This window comes from Dermacentor silvarum, chromosome 1 (genome assembly GCF_013339745.2).
Source record: "Dermacentor silvarum isolate Dsil-2018 chromosome 1, BIME_Dsil_1.4, whole genome shotgun sequence".
Taxonomy (NCBI): domain Eukaryota; kingdom Metazoa; phylum Arthropoda; class Arachnida; order Ixodida; family Ixodidae; genus Dermacentor; species Dermacentor silvarum.
In genome coordinates, this window is record NC_051154.1 from 30,487,403 (window position 1) to 30,512,547 (window position 25,145).

At 43.9% G+C, this 25,145-nt stretch overlaps 1 protein-coding gene across 4 annotated transcripts in view; it reads right to left on the minus strand.

The window, feature by feature from the left end:
- LOC119459137 (protein O-GlcNAcase-like) overlaps positions 1 to 24,338 on the minus strand; it is a 78,647-nt gene extending 54,309 nt beyond the window's left edge. For 2 of the 4 annotated variants that reach the window (XM_049666060.1, XM_049666049.1), the window contains exons 1-6: positions 23,908 to 24,338; positions 23,172 to 23,223; positions 22,955 to 23,052; positions 2,835 to 2,965; positions 2,536 to 2,704; positions 760 to 858 (exon numbers count right to left, since the gene is read on the minus strand). In XM_049666060.1, the coding sequence (XP_049522017.1) occupies positions 760 to 858; positions 2,536 to 2,704; positions 2,835 to 2,965; positions 22,955 to 23,052; positions 23,172 to 23,223; positions 23,908 to 23,989 (631 nt within the window). In that variant the 5' untranslated portion in view covers positions 23,990 to 24,338. The remainder of the gene's footprint in view (positions 1 to 759; positions 859 to 2,535; positions 2,705 to 2,834; positions 2,966 to 22,954; positions 23,053 to 23,171; positions 23,224 to 23,907) is intronic. The other 2 variants (XM_037720975.2, XM_037720969.2) reach the window with 1 other exon arrangement.
- Between the last annotated feature and the right edge of the window lie 807 nt (positions 24,339 to 25,145).

Below are 25,145 nucleotides of genomic sequence, written 5' to 3' on the forward strand. Positions count from 1 at the left end.
TTTGCAAAATCGTTTAGTCAGGAATACAGCACTTTAATGCCAAGATGGCTCACAAAAACCAATAACTAATGGGATCTTACATACCAAAGCTGTAACTAAGGATGGAAGATGCCATATGGAGGGCTCTGGATTAGAACCTCCATACCGAAACCTCAGTACAAAAATGTTTTTAAATTTCACCCACATTAAAATCGGATCACAAAGCTACAAACTCATGATTAGAGAAAACACAGGGAATGCAGGAGATGGAAATTCAAGACGATGAACAACACGAGAACAAGGTGAGAGCAGGAGCCAACGTTTCGACGAGTGGACTTCTCTTTCAAGGCGGCATATGCTCTTCTCGGCACAGTATCTATAACCCTACAACACCGACGATTCCATCTGCGGTGCCCTTTTGGACTGTGACGAGCCCTCAGCGCGATTCTTTTGTCTTAGCGGGACTCCGCGGTGACGACATCGACGAATGGCTCGACGACTACAACCGCGTGAGTTTGTACAATCGGTGGATCGACAACAAGAACTCTGCCAAGGAGAGCACATGTCACCTGAAAAAAAGTCTACTAGTCGAAACGTTGGCTCCTTCTCTCACCTTGTTCTTGTGTTGCTCAAACTCATGATCAGCAGCACAACCATGCAGTCACTGAGCTACCACTGTGTGTAATGAACTACAACAAACCTATGTACTATTACAGCCTTTAAAAAGTAACAAATAGTGAATGCTGCAGCGACTGCAGTGACTCAATACAGAACTCTCACCTGTCCACATGATGTCGATTCCAGGCATTAGCTTCAGGCCAATAGTATTCAGGTACTCAGAATTCTGAACATTTGGAACAGCCCTGGCAGCACAATATTCTGTGAGAAAGAGAGAAAAAAAAAAGCAAATGTGATTTATACAGTAAAATAAGTGTACACAACAGGGTCGTAGGCAGTGAAAGGTTGATCATCAAATGCAACCATATATAGTCTTTGTGAACTATAGTTAAAGCAAGCATTAAAAGCTTAAAGGGGTCCTGAACCACACCTAGGGCTTGGTGAAAAACAGTCCAGAGACAGCATACGCTGCTGTGAATATCTCGGCGAAAATTTGCAATCGTGCGCAGTGCGCGCGGCTTCGCGGGCTTGGTGAAAAACAGAGTCCAGAGACAGCATACGCTGCTGTGAATATCTCAGCGAAAATTTGCAATCGTGCGCAGTGCGCGCGGCTTCGCAAGCGGAGTGCGAAGTCACCTTTAGATGCGAAGTAGCTTATGGTCAGAGCTATGTCACTACCTCCCTCCCTCCCTCCCTCCCTCCCTCCCTCCCTCCCTCCCTCCCTCCCTCCCTCCATCCATCCATCCGCCGTGCGTCTACACCCCAACTGCGCATGCGCATCCTCCTCCCCCTCCTCTCCGACGCTCCTCTCCTCTCCGGATTGCGCAACGAATGGCAACACCTGCGGCTCCGCGCGCGATAATGCGAAGCAGCTTAGGTTAGAGGCGTGACGGTAGGCGCCCCAGAGGCACTGGCAACAGTCACCAACGCCGCGCGCGTTCGGTGCGAACGCGGGCAAAACACCGACGGCATCGACAACAGTTCTGCGCGTTGCTGGTGTTGCTGCATGTCCAAGTTTATACAGCTGATAAAACTACCTTGAGTCGACCCCATGGCTGCTTCGCATACTACTCAGGGTTCCCCTACGGGAAGATGGTGTAATTTTTTTCTCAAACACTCTCTATTCAACAAAAGCCTTCTCCTCACTCTTTTAAAGGGCTGCCATATTTCATCATATAGCAGATTTCCATGTGCGGTTGCTATTAGCCAATAGCTGACATCAATCAAGAAGGGTGTTTGGATTAGTGTGCTTTTTCCTACTATTATTGTGCAAATTTATTGACGCAGTTAAATAAGCAAGCTGAAGTAAGAAAAATCTGTGTTTCGAATTTCAATAAGAATTATGTACTTCCAAAAGCACCCACTATCATATCATTGACCACCGCCTTCCCGGAGCAGCCGCTCTACCATCTGAGCTAACCCGGCAGCTAGCAGATGGCAGGGCAAAGTCAAATTCATCGACAACTCGAAGCAAAGGCAAGTGTTTGACGTAATAGTTCAGCGGAAACCCACTAGGTGGAGAGAAGTAATTAAATGCAAAAATGAGACATCCACCCAGTCGTAGCAATTGCTACAAAGGAAACCCATACGGGTTCCTAGAAAGAAAAGCCACACGGCACGAGGTAATTTTTTCTGCAAAGTATTTCTGATATAGTGTATTTTATGGTCAAATGCATTTCTCGACTTTGATAAAAAGTGGTTCAGGACCACTATTAGGAAAACAAGCTTTACCAACATAACAGCTTTTCAGTTGGTCACACATTCTGTCACCCAGCTGCTTTAATTGCAATATGGCCATTTCTGCTTCAAGGAGTGTGTATGTTTTCAATTTTGCCTGGCTGCTCAGAGGTGTGCACTATCACAAGGGCCTTCAAGGGATTGCCGCCACCGCTGCTGATGCTTACACAGAAACACATTTAGCAGAGTGCTGCTGCTCACCTGTTGGACAAAAAATAAACTTGGGGTGGTTCAGGTCCTGGTAGACTTCATTGGTGACAGACACTTGGGCATGTGCAAATGACTGGAACACCTCTTTGTCTGTCTCGCTGATCTCTGGCTCAATGTCATCAAAGAGGAGTGCAAATGCACCACATCCAAACTGAGCCACCTGCAAAATGATATAGTAAAAAAAAAAAAAAAAGAGAATGCCTAACATCAAGCTTTGTTTCCCTGTGTCTAATGCTCGTCATATTACAATGCAGCAGTGGAAATAATGAGTGCAGAGTACTATCTCATACCTGCTCTAGTTTCCTCTTGAGGCAGGAGACTTCTTTTGAACTAGAATAAGTGATGTCCAGGCCAGGTGATAGGGCATAGTAGAAGTTGACCGAGTTTTCCCTAGCTGCCTGGATAAGGTTTGTCAGGTGCTCTACAAAAAAAAAAAAAAAAAAAAGGGGGGGAGGGGGGGGGAAGGCATTGAAGTAGCAGTTTTAAGGAAAGAAAGAGTAACATTGGAGAAATAACACTAATTCAACAATTAGATGTCGGCTAATAGCCAGAGACCTTTTACAATAACGCAATAGCAAAGGAAAAGAAATAGAGGATATGGGAGCGGAAAAAGAAGCTAGAAATAAAATTACAGAAATGGCAAAGTAACACAGCTAACTAAAGCGGCTTTATGTAGCGAAAAAAGTCAAATGCAAAAAAAAAAAAAAAAGAAAAGAAAAAGGTGTTATTTTAAGGTGTTATTTTATGCTGCATTTACAGGTATCTAAATCACAGTAAGGTGCATCACAACCATAAGTTACAACAGTGTTGCAGGTTGTTTGCAGAAGTATAATAGGGTTGAGTGAATAGTAATCAATGTTAAATGCAAAGCTTGATAAAAGACTGCATACAGGCAGCAAAAGCAATTATTTTATATAGAAGGAATAAAAGCTACTACTACTAATCAACACCATGATTATTAAGATCCAGACCTAAAAAATATGCAACGAACAGGATGGCTGATGAGCACAACGCCTTTCATGCAGAGTTCCTACAACATTCACATCTGAAACATGCAAATAAAGCTTCACTTCTCAACACTAAACTAAAGGGTGTCCCTTCCCTTTCACTAAACACCTATAAAGCTAAAAATAAAAATAAAGATGATTTTCAAAGATAAAGTTTCAAAGATAAAGGATGAGTTGGCAAAAAGCAACTGCAATTCATTTGTGCATTATTTCACTATATGGCAGATTCTGCAGAAGCCACCAGATGGTGATTGCTATCCCACATTCCATTTGCCTTGTTCAATATACATGCAAGAACCATATCCTATGAAGGTAAAGAAAAGGGGGCTACTACTTCACAAATGTATACAGTATTTAAAATGCCACGTTTTCAAAGCAACATCACTTTATACATTCATCATACATCATTCATCATACATTCATCACATCACTGATACATATTTTCTTTTCAGCATACGGTTTCAAGGCTACAAGCAACTATTGCAGGATCATTTATTGAATGATTTCTTCATCAGAATGATGGCACTGTGGCGTCACTTTCACAGGGCAACAAAGGAAAAGAAAAACAAGCACACTTCACATCCGGCAATCCACTACAGACAAATGCGCGAACTCTCACAAGGAAAGAAGTCTTTTTCTGCATGTGCATCGTCGCGTGGGTGTGGTCCAGTCTTGCAACAGGGTCAGTTATAAGTAAATTAAATAATATAGCTCAAAAACAACAGAGGAAACAGGGTCGGAAACAGAACACATCCACACTTGTGGCCTTGATGGCTGCTATTGTCCAACAGCTGACATCAAGAAGGGTGTTTCGATCAGTGCGGTTCTTCCTACAGTTACTGCGTATATTTATTGACGCAGTTTAATAAACAGGCTGAATTAAGCGAAAATCTGCTTTCAAATTTTGTTAATAATAACATACTTCCGGAAGAATCCGACTATCGTCTGCTCATGCTCGACCGCCTACATAGGAATTAAACTTTAACCACCCAGCTTATGAGTGTTGTATCCATTGGGTCTCGCTAATTTTGACTAGTTTTGAACACTCAACTAGCCTCGAACCACACGAAACTTAACTCTTTCCCTAGTGAGGAAAATAGATGTTTTTTGTATGTTACGGCAGATTTTTTTTTTTTTTTTCTGAAGGAACTACTGCACTCAACATTTAATGTAATACATAAACAGAAAGCAAAATAAATGCACTTTTCATGCATAAAAGTTTTATTAACGAGATGTCATAAAAAAGATATAAAATGCTAAAATCAAGATTGTGTGACAAAACTGAACAAGGTTTGTAAAGACACTTGTATCTACTAAGAAAAAAATTTTACTAAAACTATGATATACAAAATGTATTGCCGTCTATTAGGCACTATCTCCGAAAAAATCTAAATTTTTCATTGAACAGGTATTTCGCTACAAAAATTTAACTACAAGCACTACAGTTGGGCGTGCCGGGCTGCGGCCGCCGATGTTCCAGGCTGGTTTGCGTCGTCGTCGCTTTCAGACTGTTTCAGGCATCATCGTCACCATGCCCAATGGGCGCAGTACGGAAAGAGACCACAAGCACGCTTGCCAGCGCGCACTCACTCTTGGCCGTGCCTGGTTAAACGCCGTGGCAGACTTCCCTTCGGAAGGATTAAGCTATTAGCGTTTCAAAATGCGCAAGTTGGATGTGGCTACTCCCATAGCCACATAGCGTAGCACCACGTAGTGCAGCCAGACAGGAGCATATGAGCGCGAGCGTGCACTATAGCCCTGTCGTGCACAAAGCAAACACTGCAGTTGCATGTAGCTGCGGTCTGCTACATAGCGTAGATACTGCGGCTGCCGTGGGGTACCGCGACGAGTCCACTGGCTGAGCATACTGTGGCTCGCTGAGGACAAGCGCGTTCGGAACATTTGGCGTGTCGTAGGTGCCAAAATCGGAAATAGTGGCGTCTACATGAACATCCAAAATGAAATTTGAACTGCACGCCACGGTGACGTTCAGTAGGTGGAGCATTGTGGGCACACCCCGCTCCACCGTAGCTTTCGCAGTGGAAATGCTGAACGCATTGAAAAACATTTTGGGGCAGAGTACTTCTGAAATACAGTTAAACCTGCTTATAACGAACCTCCATATAACGAATTCCTGGATATAACAAAGTTTTTCTATTCCCCGCCGTTGCTCCATAGAAGCACATGTATTTGAGACCTCTACGTAACGAAGTGGTAGCGGGAGACCCCCCTCAAAATAATGTATTTTCCCCGCCAACAACCTAGAGATTTCGCCCAAAGTTTTGTCATTTTTGCGCGAGCAGCAACCGGAAGCACGTTCTATGCTGCGACTTGGCGCACTCCGTCGCGCTTGGCGCGCTCAAATTCACGGCTACCGTGAGGCGAGAGCGAACGCACGTGTGCGTGCGTGCGAGCGAGCCTGCATCCCTCGACCCAGCGATCTTGCCGCCGCAGGCGTGACCTTTCCCCCTCCCTTCATTCAAACCTGATCCTGCCGGTTGCTGCAGCTGGCCTAGCCCGCCGAGCCAGCACTCTCCCTTTTCCAGTTGATGTTGCCGAAAAAAGAAAAAAAAAATTTTTTTTCAACGTGCTGGCAGCGCCACTCTTTGGTTACCTGCGCAAGTCTCTGCGCGTCACTTCCCTAACCTGACACTAGGTGACACTATACGACACTACGACGCCATCGTGTCGCTCGTTCTTCGTTTCCGACGCCTCGCGCTTGTGTGAAACGACACGCGTCCATGCATCCCAGTACCTGGTGTGACATTCCAAGGATGAGTGCTTCGACGAAGAAACGCAAGATATGTAAAGAATTTTTTCCCTCTCTTTTGGTCACGCAAAACGGGTGCGCGTTACAATGAAGTAAATAAGGTAAGCGTTTCTTTTTCCAATTTTCGTGCCGTACCTGCATATAACGAAATACTCTTTATAACGAAGTTTTTCAGGAATTTGTCAATTTCGTTATATCCAGGTTTAACTGTAGTCCAATTTAGCTTCAAATGCATTTCTCAACTGATAAAAAGTAGTTCAGGGCCCCTTTAAGGAGATGCAAGGCTAAAACCGCAATTTTTACCAGAAAAATGCGTTTTCTACTTTTGTTTGTTTTGGATTCCTAAGCACATAAGAAGCTCCTCACCAAGTTTGGTTATTATCTGTGCGATAACTGCAATTTTAAGCAATAAGTATGCTGTACTTATTAACAGCTGACTTACGTACAGTAATCTCATTCACTATATCCGGAGTACCAAGATTACATCGCCTGGCCACGCCACTTACTGGTTTTTTGAGACTTGTATAATTCCAACATATATCGCAAACAGCGTGATAAATTCTATAACTGTAAATCGTGGTCATTTCATTTCCATCACCGTCTCAACACATTTTGACCAGTGTTGAGATGGTGATGGCAGTTTAAAACAAACATGCACACGTGCATTATCATTGCGAATTGTTGAGTTTATATTTCACTATGTTGTCAAAAATGATAATTTTTGAAGTCAGAGAGCCATTTGAAGGCAGAGGGACCAATTTTAGGGAAATCCATTTACTGCCCATCATTCCCATACTAGCAGCTCCCATAGACACTAGTGCCAGAGTTTCCTGTAGCAATTTTTGTAGAAAATTACTGGCACCTTCGGGTGATAGTTTCAGAGCACTTCAGAGGTAATCGTCTTGTTCGGGTGGTTGAAAAAGGGCACTCCGAATACATTCCGTCGGTTCTTTCAAATCGCTGAAATCCAACTTGGAGCGCCCAGAAATGCTTCCGCCAACGACATTAGATAAATTGCGAGATCTAGCCGGTTTCCAGTCGCACTAGCACCATGCTGCTTTCGTCAGCACACTAACATTGCTTTTTCCGATGTTGGCTCGGCCGTTTAGGCAGTTTCGTAATTGTGTTGTCGTGCTTTGTGTGCCTCATGTTGATGATGGCGATGCAGTAATGTTTGCATTTGTTCGCGGCTCCTTCAGTTCTTTTGCATCGCGCAGCAAGCGGTCGCAGCATTTTATCATAGTACTGAAAACGTGCTGTGCTGGCACAGTACCGTCTTGCAAGCGATGGCCACTGTAACTGTCGTTTTCGTAGCCTACCATTTTGTGTCTGGCTTTCGCTCTCGCTCGCCATGATGCTATAATGCTGTGTGGTGCGGGGGCATTCAATCGGGCATCACCGAAAGTTTCCCTTGGCCCTCACTTCCTTCCCTCTCATTTCTCCGAAAAGTGACCCGCCATTCGAGTGGTGCATTCTTTCCCCGACTGTAGATCTAGAGCATCTTGCAATCAGACTGGGAGGACCTGATTGACCACCCAAATCTACCATAGTTAGATTTAATCAATCTTTTATCTTTCCAAGACTAAGTGTTATACATTTTTAACTATTGTGCATCTGTCGTTAGGTGAATGGTACTGCGCAAACCAAATCAGCAGGCATCCCCTTCCAATTATACGAATGGATAACACTGGTACATACACGGTTGTCACTAAATATTTCTCGCGCGCACCATTCTCATGCTTTTGCTTGAGAATGCCCAACTGGCTGGTCATGCTTGGCAGGTAGCAACAGAAAGCAGTTGTGGGCCATGAAAAAATCTTTGCCTTGTTTGAGGATCGGTATAACAATTGCCTCTTTCCAACTGCTGGGTAAATAGCCAGCATCAAAAAATTTATTAAAAAGGCCCAGCAAGCATTCAAGCGTCTGCTTCGGCAGTTTCTTTTAGCATTTTGTAACTGATCTGGTCCTTGCCCAGAGCTGAACAGCAACTATTTAGAGTGATGTTTAGTTAGTGTGTTGTTATAGTGCTGTTATAGCCCCCTCGACTTCGTTCATGGGAAAGATTTAGTCTGCGTCCAGCCTGTTCTTTGTGCGCCAATAACTCTTTCGCACAGTGAACTAGAAATGTTTTCAAAATGCTCACCTAGTGTGTGAGCTTGTAGTTATAGTGTGTAGCCTAGATTATTTACCAATGGGAATGAGCTAGGAGCTTGGCCTTTAAAGCTTTCGCACTCTCGCATAGACCTACTTTTTATCTTTATATGAGGTTATGTGTGATAGTTTGTCTAGCTTTCTCTCGGCCTCACACCACTAGCTGCTGCTCGCTTGAAAGCGATTAGATTTTCTGTGTTGGGGTAATGTGAAGGCTTATCCCACGCTTTATTTTGCTTCTTGTTAGCTTATTTCACACTCACAGTTTCACCACGGCTTGGTAATAACTCGAGTGTGTCCTGTTTGTGGGATGGACTCTAGGGCCGCATTTAGTATATTTTCCGTGAGAAATGCATTCACCTCCTCAATTGCTAGATGTCCGATTGTGTCATATGAGAGAAGGGAGACTTCTCTCAATTTCTCCCAAGTGGTTGTATTAAATTTCTATTTCTTTGGGCAGGACAGGGAATCAAGCGTATCTGCAGTGGTCTGAAACAACAGAAAATAGTCACTTCCGTAGGGATTTTTTACGACATTGCATTCTAAATATGGCAGTAGTGATTAATTATGGGGCTTTACATGCCAAAACCACTATCTGATTATGAGGCACGCCATAGTGGGGGACTCGGGAATAATTTGGACCACCTGGGGTTCTTTGTGCACCTAAATCTGGCAGTAGTGATCAATAACTTATGGCAAGACTAACTGAAGAAAATGTATGGTGTGCTGAGCTATAAAATGTAGGTTCTTTTTTGTTATAAACACGCACCAGTTGAAATAAGAAAATTTTCTTTGAGACATCCCCTCAAGTCACAGCGTGGGTTGCCCCAAAGCAGATTATGGGCATTCAGGTCTCCGAGTATTAAGTTGGTTTATCAGGTTCTCAAGCTCAACCCTGGTTAGATGATGATTAGGAGGGATGTACAAAGAGCAAACCGTTACCAACTTATGGCACAGATTGGTACGGCTTCAAGAGATGTCTGAATATTTAGATGTTGACAAGCAACTAATTTGTCTGTATTTATAGCCACTCCACCCAAGGGGGAAAGAGTTATTGTGGTCTTTTCGAAACACTACAAACTTTCTAGAAAATTTGTGTGGCAGGGTCCCAAGTGTGTTTCCTGAAGACAGAACACTTTTGGTTGGAATTCAGATAAGAGTTCTTTTAAATCATCTAGATTGTGAATAAGTCCTATGACATTCCATTGTAACATTCATACAGCCATTGCACAGCTATGTTACCGGGCTTTTCAGAGGCGCAGAAACTCTTGTGAGTTTTCCTGCCTTAGTGTGCGCTAACGAGGCACGCCGATCCTTCAGCACCGTTGACGCCAAAGGGCCTGGGGTTACCTCCATTCCTGGACACCCATGCAGGCGGCAGCGTGGCATGCCACGGGCCTAGACTCTCGCGGAATTTTGGGAGTCACTGACTCAGCGGCCAGCTTCCCTTTTCTCAGGTTAGGTGAGGCAGCGCTAGCTGCTTCCATCAAGGGGTGCGGGTGGCGGAACTGCAAGCTCACAGCTCGTGATCTTAGCAGCCGACCGAGGTGGCGCAGCCTCATGACACGCCACATTGGCATACGTTGTGTGCTAAACAAAAGAAAAACGCTCACACGCTTCTTTGAAAGAAATGTGTTTCACCTTGAGCACTAGCATTTCTTTTTCTTGTTTACACTTGAGACATGACTGCGAGTATGCAGCGTGCCTGCCCTCCATCACAGTTAGCACAGTGAGGTTCACCTTGACAATTATCTGCAGGGTGGTCATTTGCTCCACATTTAACACACAACAGCCAACCACGGCAGCTCTGTGAGCCGTGACTAAACTTTTGGCATTTGAAACATCAGCAGGGATTTGGTATATACAGTCTCACATGGATCTTAATATACCCCGTCTCAATGAACTATGGTAGGTTGCTCATGGCGAAGGTCAAAATAAGGTGCTTTTTTGGGATTTCTTTGTTATCTTGTCTCACTTTGATTCTCTGTATGTTGATTACATCTTGCCCCTTCCATCCTTCAAGCAGTTTTGTTTAACTGAGCTCCAAAAGGTCTCATTCAGACATTACTGCACGAACTGTGTTGAGTGAACAGTGAGGAGAAATGGGGACAGGGTTTTTCCCCAATAGTCACGAGGTTAGACAGCTTGCTGTGCTGTGTTTTATCACTCAGATCAAGCAGCAAGTCACCACTAGCCATCTTCATTGCATTGTAACCTATTCCTATTGTTTCAGTGAGAGATTTTGACATAAGAAATGGCGAGATTGTTCGATCAGCCTTGTCTGGATTTTCACAATACACAATGTGGAGCTTCCGGAAAGTTTCTTTAGGTTGGATGAAAAAGTTGAGTGTTGCATTGGTGCACCCCCTTTTGTGAGGGAGACGATCAGGAAGTGGAGGATAGCTTGATCCCATAGTATGTAGCATTATGTTCAGCAGTGTTGCCTGCCACCCGCCACCGAGCCCAACAAGGAGACTTGATGACATAACAAGGGCAAGTTGTGTACACGTTAGCAGTACATCATTGCTACAACCAAATATATGCTGTAATCTAGGTTGATTACCCACACAAGATTAACCCTTGCCGCCTAGAAATTCGGAAATGAGAAGATGTGACTAGGAGACAGGAAAGATAGAAAGTGAGAGAGAAAAAGATTAAAGAGGGGGACAGGAAAAGAAGACTGCCAATTTCATCTAGGTGGGTCAGTCTGGAAATGCCGTCTATATGAAGCAGAGGCCAAAGAGGTGTGTTGCCTCCGCCGGGGGGCCTTAAAGGTCCGAACGCCCGGCATTGGCTCAACCCCCAGGGCCCTCCTTTCTCCAGACATGGCACACGCGGGAGGGTCCAACCCTTATGTGCTCGGGTACGTGGTGTTGCAACACGCCAAACTCCTGCCGACGCAGATGCCCCTGCGGAGCTCCTGCCAAGATGTTTTTGGCGCTCGCGGTTAGTGAGTGACATTTGTTTTCCATTTGCTGCTCTTGCACTTCCTAGAGTTACTGTACAGCACCTCTAACACTTCCATTCACCCAGCGCTGTCACGTGGCTCCAAGCATAGCTAAAAAATAGATGGTGTCGAAAACATAGCAGCTATCTCCTGTTTCTGGCTCCACAATCTGTTCCTGCACAAGCATCCCGCAAAGGCATAGCCTTCAAGATTTGTTTGTTACAAGCATAGAAAAATGATGTTGTGCTTATCGCTGCCCTGTCCTTGCTAAAAATTTACAGCAAAATCGCATTTCATTGGTTTGGATCGTTCGCTTATAACACTTGCCACTGTTACTTGCTTGGTATACCCCCCCCCCCCCTTAATATCCCAGATAGCACACCTAAAATCTAGAGCAAATTGGGTGAAAAGTTGGAGGGTGTTAACTTTTGGTGTACAATCAAGAAAACCTGAGAAAAAAAAAAGAAAGAAAAAACATTGTATCTAAAGGTTGCGAAGGTTTGTTTATATGCACTTGTTCAGTCTTTTTAAAAACATTGAAGAGATGAGTGTCTACCACTGTTGAGCAAAATATTCATGACCTCATCATGCGCATGGCCCGACGTGGTCAACAGGTGAGATGACCATTCAGCATTGGTCACCTATCTCCCATGGTACCTAGCTTCTGCCAAGGTCACCCTTGCAGCAAAGGGGGGATGAACTATCATTCCCAGTCAGCATTGTTACTTTTCTCCGGCAGTAGCTAACTGACTCCGTTTTGCTGTGGTCACTATTGGCGGCAGCAGTGTCATTCCTCCAGGGTGGTGGTATTGTGAGAAGTGGGCTATCTTTTGGTGTAATGAAAAAAAAAAAAGTAAATCATGCAAAAAACAGGGGTGGGGTTTCTTTCAGGGGTGAGGAATCTCTTAGGATATTACGATATGAACTTGCCTGTGTCTGCACTGCTCGAATGCACCCCCAAACGAATGCTTGAATGTAATGTAATGTAAACGATGTAATGAATCTCTAAGGCCATGCTTTGCCGTACTGCAAACACCAGAAGTGACATAGGCGCAATGCTCATGGTTCTTATAGGGTCCCTGAAACGGTTTGGACAAATTTTGTAGACAGCAAAACGTTAGCCGCACAATTTAAGTGAAGCGTCTCACATGAAGAAAGCTACGGACAATTACCAAGTTACCCGCCTCCCTAACAAACGTTCTGTCGCAGCACCGATCATGTCTGGTATTCCTGTAAACGCAGGCAAGCTGGACGTTTGGCAGATGGGCGGAGGTGTAAACTACAGCCCCTCCATATTACTACTGCTGTGATGAAGGGGCTTTAGGGTAAACATGAGCGGCCTGCACAGTGCAGCCTCCTGGTGGCGCAAAGCTTAACCAGCCACACACACGGCTACTGTTGCTGTAACCAAGTGTAAAACATTAAACATTTAAAGAGATGTGTTCACGATAACGCTTATGCTGAAAATTTACACCAGTAGCAAAGCAGGATACACTTGGTTGCTGCTATATGAGCTCCGTGTTAGTACGGTTGAGATCTGTGCCGCCAGGTGGCTGCACCTGCACTGCAGGACGTTCACGTTTGTGCCTTCGCTCATCTGGTAAAATGCCCAGTCCACTTGTGCTTGCGATTACATGAACACTGGACCGGTAAAACTCTCTATTATGGTAGTAATCCTCCGGCGCGAAGTGACATTTGCAAACATGTAGATGCTAGTACCGATCGGATACCGAAAGCCCGATGTGCTGCAGCCACTTCGCTCGCATGGTGACTTGCAGAGGGACACGATGTCGCAGCTTGACGTGTCGGCAATTGCTAGATTTGAAGCCCGCAACGTAACAAGGGCGATCCATGGTGCTCACGAAAAGAAAGCTCAAGACCAACACTGACCGCGCAGCTCGCATCAACACAGAGAATGTTGCAACGCAAGCAGACGACGCATGCTGTGTGCTGGAAGTGCTTAGCGTAGTGATAAATTGTGCATTCTCTTGCTGTGACTTTTATTTTTATAGAAACAAATGAACCAACATTTCAATTATTAAGAAGAACGTTTCTTCCCCATAAAGTTGGAAAAATTATCGATGATGCATACTGGGTAGCCAATCAAATAGCTCGCCCAACTGACATCAATTGGGCTAACTTCATAAATTGAGAGGGGGCGGCTTAAAACTCAGGGGAGCAGCATCGCTGCGATCAGTAACGATGCACATTTTAAAAACCGTATACACGCTTTACGCGGAGCGCTTAAATGTGCCATCAGAAGGGCCCAACGACTCAGTGTGTTTGCACAAAATCATTTCAGTGTCCCTTAAACACTCACTGTGTGGGGTGCAGAGGAAAAAGAAAATTCTGATTTTTTTTTTTTTTTTTGCTAACTGGGTAAGTAACAGTGCCAAGATTTTGCGCTTACCACTGCTCTGTTCTTGCTCAAATTTCAAACGATCGCATTTTATGGTTTTGTACGACTAATGTGCGCATGTGTGCTGCGTAATTTTGAGATGTCCCGAACGGCAAGTATGATCGGCTTCCGAGATGTAACACCCCGTGCTTGTGTAGGCACAGCAGACGTGCGTAAGCGGAGTTTTAATGGCGCTTGCGCCTGTGTGTTGCGTCATCTGCTGCACTGCTGCTTCACATCTGTAAGTCGCCACTAAGTTTGCACACCTTTTGAAACGAATGCCGTGGTTCAGACTGCACCATTGCTGACCAATGAAAAAAAAATGACAGGGTGCAGCACCTTGTTAACTGGTTCAGGTGGTTGAAGGGAATAGAACACACCTTTGTTGCGTCCCGAATCGGCCGGGCGCATTCTTTGATTGTTTCCCATCGAGGCAGGCCCTTTCATGAGCGTCACCGAGACGGCGACAGTGCCAGACACCGAAGAGACAGGCAAACAAGCGCCCCAACTAGGCAGTGCGCATTCTTTAGGTGCTTCCCACGATGCCACCCCCTTCATCAGCTGCCGCCTACTTGTCGACGCGGCGCGACACCAGCTGGGACGCGATGACAAAGAAGCTCACGAAGCTTGCCCCCCTTCGTTAGACGCGGGAATTAGTGCAAAGGCCATTCTCCCGACCCGGGCAAGCTGACCGTCGGAGGGCAAGAAACAGGTCACCGACTTTCGTAGAAGGAGTGTCAACCCCGTTTCCGGATTGCCTCGTCCTTGCTTCGAAGGTGCAATGTTAGAGGCGGAGTTCAGCGAACAAGATGGCCTTTCTGATTGGCCGCATCAAGGTCATCTGATTCCCTAGTCGGGTCAACTAGGGAAGATCAATGTTTTATAAGGAGACACCTTGCGTGCAGTGGTGTGTCCTGACGTGTTCCGATATGAACTCAGACATGTAGTGAGCTGAGACTTTCAAAGTGCTCTCCCATGGAGTGGGCTTCCATATTTGGAGCCACTGTAAATACTGTAGAATAAACCCTTTTTTCTATCGCTCTTACTCCCGGACGTACTCATCCCTTTGGCTGAAGGATCACCGGCCTAAACGCTACCCGATATCCCAACGAACTGGCAGCAGCGGCGGAATAATCTCCGACCCGCAACAACGGATGGCAGCGCCGAGATGAAACGCCAACCCGTTCATAACACCTTACATTTGTCCGAGTCCCTTGCAGTGAGTGATGTTTAAAACATGGTGGCTATGTCCCTTTCGGCAACTGCAGTGCATGGCCTTCGAGATCGGTTTTTATTAATTGCTCAGGTACGCATCCGAGAGGAAAGCATATTCGCAATTTTTTTCTTCACAAACCAGGTTTTTAGCAGCGCCAAGGTTTATATTGAAAGATCCGGACCATAAAATTCGATCTTGCTGCAAAATTTGAGCAAGAACAGAGCAGCAGTAAGCACATCTTTTTTTGTGTGATTCTAATATAAAAACACACGTCCCTGTACATTGGCTCTCTGCTCCTGCAATTGCTGTACGGCACGTGCCACACGCAAGTGCAGCAAAGAAACACACACCACCCTATTTATTTTTTTTTACAAGCAACGTAATCAGATGTAGTCGTACTATTTAATTACACAGAGAAAAAGCTTTTGCATGTACCGCTACTCTTTTTCCTCAGATGTCACAGTAAGATCGCATTTTATGGTTCAGATCATTCAATATTAATACGGGAAAGCCGCAGATAAATACCACCTCAGTGTGGCTGCAGAAAAGATGAGGAAGATGAAGTGGTGCTGATCTCAGTCAATCACCATTTTGATCATGCGTGCACTAGCACTGTAACTATACCGTGTAAATAGCCTTCTGTTGGTGTTTTTAGTAACAATATAACACTTGGCACTGCTACTTTCCTGGTTTTTCAAGAAAAAAAAAAAAAACAGTTGCCGTCATCTGCACCACTTGCAGTGAGTGATGTGACGTTATCTTGCTGCTTCTGGCATCTGCATTATGACAAAGTATGACCTGCGAATTGGCTTCCATTAATCTCTGGGGGGTGCGCTGTCAAAACCAAGGTTGCAAACAAAGGCAAAAAATGTGATCCTGCTGCAAAATATCAGCAAGAAGCAAAGACAAGAACAATTTTTTCTTTCTTTTCTTTTTTGTTTTTGTTGGCCACCAAAACATGAAATTTGTATTTGCGCGATTCTGTTCACAGCAGCAGCGCTGAAAACATTCAACCAGGGTGCTAATCTCAACATCGACAAATTCGCCATCTTATCAGCTCTGATGGGCCTAGAGGGCTGCTATGGCACTCTGATTGGCTTAAAATGCTGCCTACCAGCCATGGTGGCATAGTAGCTTTGGCATTGTACTGCTAAACCCGAGGGCGCAAGATCAAATCCCAGCCGCAGCGACCACAATTTGATGGGTGCAAAATCAAAGAACGTCTGTGTACCGTGCACCTACGACGTGGCTCATAATCATATTGTGGTTGCGGCATGCAAAACCCCAGAATTTAATTTTTATAGCGATAGCAATTATATGGACACTCCAGGCAGATTTATGCCGTCAGCGTCGCCACCGTCGCTGTGAGGTTCCGTATAACGTCCAAGGCCGATAAAATCATCGCCGCGCGCCGCACCGCCCTATGCCGTTTTTACGGCTTAGTTCACATTGATGCGAGCGGCAATACAAAGGTCAATTCGCTTGCTGCTGTGCTTACTCCACCATTTTGACAGACAGTGAGTTTCCACTGTCATCAATTGGGATGCGTTCATGTTTGTTTGTGAGTGCGTGACACCGTGCTTGTAAATTTAGTTAGTATGCCTATGTTTACACTTTTGGGGCACTGTTTTCATGCCACCGTTACTTTTGTGACACTATTATCATGTCACTGTCACATGTGGCCGGTTCCTGTCACAGGAACCGGCCTTTACAAGTTTATATGGCCGATAAAACTACTATCCTTAGTTCATATAGCTGTCCACTAATTTGCTATTGCAATCGATGCTTCGCCTTTCGGGCGAAACTACTAATTTTTTTAAACGACACCATTACAGAATTTTACACTGGCAAGAATAGCATACCGGGGCAGGGGTTTTGTGGACTCTTTATTGGGGCAGCCTGAGCTTCCTTTCTTTTTTTTTTTTGAGCATATCTTTAAATAAATGCCTTGACACTGTAGAGCCTGAATAATAAAACCTGACGGCAGCTGCAAAACATATATGCAGCGCCTCCTACAACAAAAAGGCAGAGTCACACGAAGGCAAAGTGATACCAAGGCTTAGAAAGGTGTCTCAGAATGCTAGCGTGATGAGGAGCACGGCCAGTGGCGCTGCAGGTGTTGCACCTTGATGGTGCACAATATAAGACCATGAAAACCGTCAGCATTTGTTAGTGTCCACTGAAATGTCTAGATAAGTTTAGCTTGACGCTTGCTATCCATTCAGTTCAGACCAGTGTATGCACCAAGGTGTGGTATGAACACAGGTGCTCAGCAGGAACGCTAATGTACATGTGCACAACTCTCATGCCAATGGCTGAAGCCAGAACCCTGCCCTGGCTCCGGCAGAGCCAAGTGAATGGTGCATGACAGTGCGTTCACTTCAACGCTTTTGCAGCCAAACGCACTGCGCGCCTCTGAAACCCTACTAACCCGCCAAATGCAGGCCACGCACTTTGATACCGTGACAGCACAATAGCAATGAGAAGAAAAAGCTAAGAAAAGCACCACATTATTTCCGTATTTTAACTCCGAGTGTATGAACCAATGAAAAACACGATGTGATTTACATTTAGGCGCATAGGGAAGCGTGGCTACATTTGCTTGTGCGCAGATGACCTCACTGTCAAGCTTCCTGCTCAGCCACCGTCTTGTTTAGACAGTAAAGTAGCCTGCATCGTTTTTGACTTCCGATGCTGTCTTAGCACCGCTGTCATTTTTTAACCTCTTCGTCAGAATTTAAATGAGACTTAATATGGTCGCTGCCCGCTTAGCGGTCGACTCTGCCATCTACAGCAAGTATTGGAAACAGTCTATGTATTCTAGTGCATACGAATGATGGGTGGTACATTGATTTGCCTAAACTTTGGTCCTTCTGGCTTCAAATGGCTTCGCAAATTTGGTAATCTTCAACAAAATATGTTGCGTTATAAATGCCACAATTTGCAATGATTATTCATGTGCACAGAAACTTATTGCCTTTATGCACTTGGAAAAATACTGTTTCTTGTAAATGGAAAGTTAAATAGCATAAGAAATAACACCCCAAAAACATCTGAAGCCGCACGGACATAGATTGCACATTTATGTACTAATCATTCTCATGGTAGATGAACAATCGCAGTGCCAGAGTTTAAGTTTTGTAGGAAACTGTTTGCCTACAACACATTACAAAGTGCTGGAGGTGAATGTGCAGAAGTGCAGTGAATCATGTACAAATCAAACATACCCAGGTCTCATTGATTTTGCTGCACTTTATGAACCAGTTGCACAATGCACATGACTGAACGCTGACCAAACTGCGCAACCCGAAAGTAGATTGAATATATGGGGTTTTATAAGCCAAAACCACCATCTGATTATGAGGCACGCTGTAGTAGGGACTACAGATTAATTTGGACCACCTGGGGTTCTTCAACATGCACCTAAATCTAAGTAGACGGGTGTTTTCTGCATTTCACCCCCATAGAAATGTGGACGCTGTGGCCAGGATTCAATCCCGCGACCTCGTACTTAGCATCCCAACACCATAACCACTAGGCAACCATGGCGAGCCCCCGAAAGTATATTGACAATATTGGTAACTAGTATTAAGCTTGCATCATGAAGGTGTGACAGTATGTATGCCACAGAAGTCTGAGCTAAGAAATGAAGTTGCTGGATATTACAGTGAAATTAAGTGTTGCATTCCTTTCAGACTGTGGCATTTACTATACAACTGCGACCTTAAACTCCATTTAAAAGGATGACACTGAAAGGGCCCCTCCCCAGGCCACATGGCAAATTTTGGTTATACGCTGGAAATTGTTACGTGCCCTCTTGGGGGCGTTCTACCGCAAGAATTTTTCAAATTGGTTAATTAATAGCCGAGAAAGGAATATTTCAGCACCGCGAACTCACGATTTCAGGAGGCGGGCATCACCACCAACAAGGACACTATCTCCACTTGCCCCATCTAGCCTCCGCAAGCGGATTCCTTCCCTGCGTTCTCCCATACCGGAGCTGGAGGATCGCGGGGCGCATAGTCACGGGTCCCGCTTTTGTTTTTTCTTGCGCTTTTTTGCTGCGTGGTGCACTTCCACTGACGGTCGCATTACGTTTGTCTCGTTTCTCGCACAGCACGACTCTGCGCGTGGTGCTCGAGAACACCTGACAAGCGGTGTAAGTCAGTGATACACGAACACTGGTCGCGGTGCGAAGTAAAACACACGTCGACATTCAGTTTGTGTGTTTTATTACTTCTCTAAACTATAATTCGTCTACTGAAGCAACAGATCACACAAATAACAGATGTTGCCTTGAACAATTCTTGAAGAGCTGCGTGTTACTATGAGCGATGTCCCAGCATAGACAGACATGTATGTAGGTGCATTTACTGATATACGTCATCACCGTCTTGGAACACAGCGCCCGCGAGGAGAAGGGCAAACTGAGTTTAGTTCGAAATTTCAGCATTTTCTGCAGCGCGTAGCTATGTAATTTTTAGAGGCACAATTGCGAGTGCGGTATGCACTGCACTTGTCAGCTCAAAATGGCCAGACTTGGCGAGGGACCCTTGAAGTCGGTTCATATAAGGAGAATAAGCCATGCATCATTCTCCTTTCAACTAAAACAGTGCATTACTCTACTGGAGGTAGATGTAGTCGAGGAATGCAATGACCACGGTGAAATTTTAATTTTTTTTGTCAGTGTATGACAAAGAGCTACCATGCACCACCAGCACCAGGCAATACTTTTCGCCTAAACTAAAGAAAAAATGAATAAAAATAAATGAACACCTTGCATTTCTATGTTAGCCAGTGAGTGACACAAGGGCAAGACTCATTTGTGATGTTTTGGCCCAAAGGATGTTTTATAACCAGGTAATCGTGCACAAAACACATTCTCATTTATTTTTACACGTGTTTCAATTGACATGTGATGGTGAATCACATACGAGACTTGTACAAATTACAGAAAAAAATTTACCAATTACAATTACTTCATTTAAAAACGTAGATTGCAGTGACCAATGACTGCCCCACGAAAGCCACCAAGTAATTACTAAAATGTAATCGATTACTTTTATGTTACTTTCCTCCAACTTTATCCCAATGTTTACTGCACAAATAAAGTAAAGAACAAGCTGGCCTGGCTCTTTCAGTGTACTCCGCAGCCATTAACATACTCTTTATCCTCACTAACAACTGCTTTTCAAAATTTTCGTCAGTAATCTCTCATTTTCTTGTGAGGACTTCTTGTAGTGACACTGAAAACTCACTAAACATGCATACTGAAGTGAAAGGCGGTGCTTCATTGTACTAAACACCTTGCGCATAAGATTGTGGTTGCTGGAGCTCGGAGAAGGTGCTCCAGTAGGGCCAATGAAAAGCAAAAAAAAAAAAAAACATCGGCAGTAGGCGACCTTATGGCATCAACATCCAAAGTGGCCTTCAATATGGAGACGTAGTAGCACAGGTTTAATTCATCGCCCAACATCTGGTGCAGCATTAAGATGACAAAACATACTGAGCACCTGTGTTTGCCTGCGTGAAAATGTGCAAGTGCGAGGTTGCCGCGTGGCATGACTGCGGGCTTTCTGTTGCAGTTCCCGAAAAAGTGCTCAAAGCTGCGTCACCTGTTACAGTTTATCAATAATAACTGGTTACATGTAACTGGTAACTGAAAAAAGAAAAAGTAATTGAATTACACTTAGCATTACAAAGTAAAAAAATTCATCAGGAAACTACAAAAAACTTATTTGTTTACATTTCGTTCCATACAAGTTTGAAAGATACAAAGTAATTAAACATTAGACAGACCATTGTTAAACTCCCAGCCTTCTTGCTTCTTAAATGTCATGTGCATTTAACAAAAATAAAAACACACAAACATACTGCCATCCAACTGATATTACGAATGCCTTCAGCGAGTATTTTAGTAGTGCTTGCGATTCTCAAACAGAGCCCCCATTACCAACATTGCCTGGCCATCTTCATTCTTTCTACTTGCAACCTACGAGGGCAGAGGAAGTTTTTCATGTTACATGTTCACTTAGGTCTACTTGGCCTGGCCTAGACTGTGTTCACCCATCTCATATAAAGTTATTCTAATGAACTATCTCCTATCATTGCAGACATTGTTAACAAAATGTTTAAAGAAGGCATATTTCCCAATTCTCTGAAAGTTGGTAGAATAACACCTGTTAAAAAAAAAAAGGTGATCGTGAACTCAACTACAGACCTATATGTATTTTTATTTTTTAGTAAAATAATTGAGACTTTTTCATACACATTTAGCATCCTACCCAGCAAAATTTAATCTATTATCTACACAGTATGGCTTTCAGCCACATTATTTACCCCAACTTGTGCGTCTAACCTTAACCACTAAAATCAAGAAGGTAATCGACAAAGGCTTGCAGGTTGTGAGTTTATAGATTTAACTTAATCTTTTGAGACCATTGATCACCAAATTCTTATGCATAAACTTGAATCTTACGGCATAACTGGCCCACCACTTCAGTTTATCTTTAGCTATCTAAGCAATCATACTAAAGTTGTTCAGATGATGCCAAACTGTCATCTGCTAAGTACATAAATCAAGGTGTTCCTCAGGGCTCGATACTTGGCCCGCTGCTCTTTCTAGTATTTATTAACAACCTAACTAATGTTCTGACCATTGCTGACAGTATCTTATATGCAGATGACTATTTTTACTTGCACTAATAATGTAGACAAGCTAAAGCGAAAAGTTAACGCTAATCTACATAACATAACTTCTTGGTGTCAAAAGAACATGTTCAGCATAAATCCCCCAAAAACAATTTTTATGGCATAAATCCTTCCAAAACAATTTTTATGGTTTTTCATTCCCCTTCAACACCAATTTCGAAATCTATATTTCTGTGTCTTGACGACAACCGAACACAAATTTCTGATAGCACAAAGTTTCGTAGTGTAGTTTTAGAGAGGCACCTGAAATTCAATTTTCATGTGCAGTCACTTGTCCAAATGACTTCTACGGGAAATACACGCAATCATCAAAACACATTGTCAGCCACACATCATGCATTTGCTTTATCACTCACACCATTCACAGCCATTAATCTTATTGCGAATCAGCTTGGGGGAACACATACTTCACATGGGCGCCTTCACAAGGCGCTTCGTACTACGACTGTCATTTCTTATCCAATTCAATGCCACTTTATTGTAGCTTAAACATTCATGTTCTTTAGGAGCTCTTTCTGTTTAAGTTATCAATTGTGGTATATAAAGTATTTTGTAATACTGCACATATAGATTGCTTTGTCGCTGAAACTTTTGCAAATACTAACATCACTAGGTTCTCTGAACTTGATAACCGTCTTTTGCCTAGCATGCACACAAACTGTGCATGCTAGGCAAGATTCCACAATCAAACTGTGGAATTCTATTTCACATACCATTAAATCACCCACAGAGCATGTATTCAAGAACCATGTTAATAATTACTTTATGTAAAAATCTCTTCTTCATAACAACTGACATTTGCGATGATAATCATGCTCCATTTTTTACTAAACAGCTTTATAGTTTCTTGTTTATTTTTACACTGTTCTATGTTTTTTTTTTTTTCAAATTGTCTATACAGTTACCGTAACAGCTTGACATTTTGTTTATGTATGGGAGTCCCCTGACAGTTCATGGGGCGCCCTGTGTATTAGCAATATTATATGCACTCTTATGTAAAACTGACATCGTTGATGAATAAACTTGAATTTAAAACTCAGTAAGATTTGACTATTGTGACAAAAATTCCATGCAAGGTAATGTTGCTCAGGGTGCATAAAGTATGCTATATTTGCAAAAACACTTATTTTCCGAGATGTTTGGATAACATTCGCTCACTGAATGCACATAATGAGGTCTGAACTAATCATACACATTTCAAACAACTCACCTGCTTCCTCCACCGTGTAAAGCTCTCTCCAATATGCTCTGTGCTTGAAATCGTCTTTTGGTGCATACATATAGGTGTTCAGGCCCAATTTTTTCATTCTATAAGTAAACATACGTGGTTTATTCCAAGGAAACTGGTAAAAGCTGCCAGCTACAGACCATAAAATATTCCCTAAAACAAATACAGGTACATATCATTACAGACGTACTGCACTTACCTTTGAAAAAGGTCTTTGCGCTGTTCAGTCGTCCATGGCCGTCCATAAAATCCTAAAGAGAAAGAAAAAAGTACGGAACAGAGCAGACGTTACTGATGCCTGTCCAAACATTGGGGAACCGCACGCAGAAACATCACTTTGTTAGAAAAACTGGCTCACAAACGTAAAACTTCTCTTGAAAGATCAACCGCAAGCAGAATAAATTTGCTACGATTATCACATTCGTTACGAGTATTTCGACGAAATGAATGTATAATCGGGGAAACGCATAGTTTGCAAGAATGCACGCAGGGAGCGATTGCGCAAGAAAATCTGACAGTTGACATTGTACAGAAAACTTACTCAAAGTTGTACTTGCACTTCAGGACATATACAAAGGCGCAACATTCATACGAATTCGCCTAACTACTCACTTGTCACCACTTGTGCTAGACAAGCCGAGCGCGTAATTTCGATCCTCCCGCCTACATAACCAGCTTGTTTATGTAACCCTACGTCAATACATTGCAGTATCTAGGAAATATTACGGAAGCGACTATGGGAGGAATTAGCGCACCTAATGGAACCGTGTAACTATTAACCGCGTCTGGTCATCTGGTAACGCATCTCAATGGCGCCACTAAAGCTCCGATTCTAGAATCTAGATACTGCACGGTGCTTGGCACAGCCAGTAGGATACAACGATAACCGGCAGGCACAGATTGGGTACGCCGTAAATGAAGGTATTGACACTCACCTTCAACGACACCACACGCCAAGTTATGATTCCTTGAATTAATGCAGCTGGACGGGTCCGCAGACGACGCTTCTTCGCCCATTTTTTTACCTACGACTGGAAACGCTCACTCTGGAAATCAGATCTCGAAGGAGCTTCCACGCCAGTGTCTTTGCTCTGGGGAAAGCATATTAGCTTAAATATTCCTCCCAGAACGCCATACCGTTCAGAATTTTGTGGAAACCAATCGCACGAATTGAATATTTTTGAAGAAAGAACGGTATGGGACACAAGAGCAGCCGGAGCGCGGGAGGCGCAGGCACAACCACGGCAGAGGCCGCCGAGGGGTGCCAGGGGCCAGGGCTGCCAGGGGCCAATGGCCACGAGCCGCTCGAGCCGAGATGTCCGGATGTGCGGAGCTTTTCGAAACCTCCGCTATAAGGGGCTGCAAGCGCCGTATGTAACACACTGCTTGTCATCCTTTGTGGCTGCTTAAATGTACAGACCACGGTGATTCAGACGGACTATGCTTACGACGCTTACAATTTATGTTGTGCATAAGTGTTCACATTAATTCTGCACTGATTATACTTTTTAATATTAAAAAAATTATAATAAACGGGAGCACGACCGATGGCGGTGCTGCGAGCGCCGATTGCAGAATGGTGTCGCCAGTTTTTGTCGTCTGCTATGCAAAGTGGTCGAATTCGTAAGTAAAGTCTAGCCAACGTCTGGTTGGCCTGGTCTAGCCCTTAAGAAAGGGGCGTTCGTTGGGACGTGATTGAGTTACATCTCCCGGTACATTTCTGTTTCTATATGGCGTAGTACCAGAGTGACACGATAGCGGTGAACACCATTGCAGGCGACGCGGTCCACAAGCGCAGGGCGCTGGCGCGGGTACGTAGCGCGGGTGTGCTAGTCGGGGCGCGAGCCGGGACAATGCCTCCTAAAGGAGGCATTGGCCGGGACCACTGGAACCCCCGGTGCTTCCGGGGTTTGACTCAGATCATACACAGCGAATTAATGACATATAATGATTATGTGTACATATCATTAGAAAGTTTAACATCTTTACAACGGTATGCTTCACTAACATCAGTACCTTAATTTTAGACGCTTTTGTTCCGCAAATACGTAATTATGAAAGCGCATTGTTCGCTTTTCTTTCCCCACAGTATGAGGTGCGTACGATTACAGTAACCGTCGTTCTCTTTCAAAGTTTGAACTCTCCGTTCTAAATGACATCAAAAAGGGAAGTT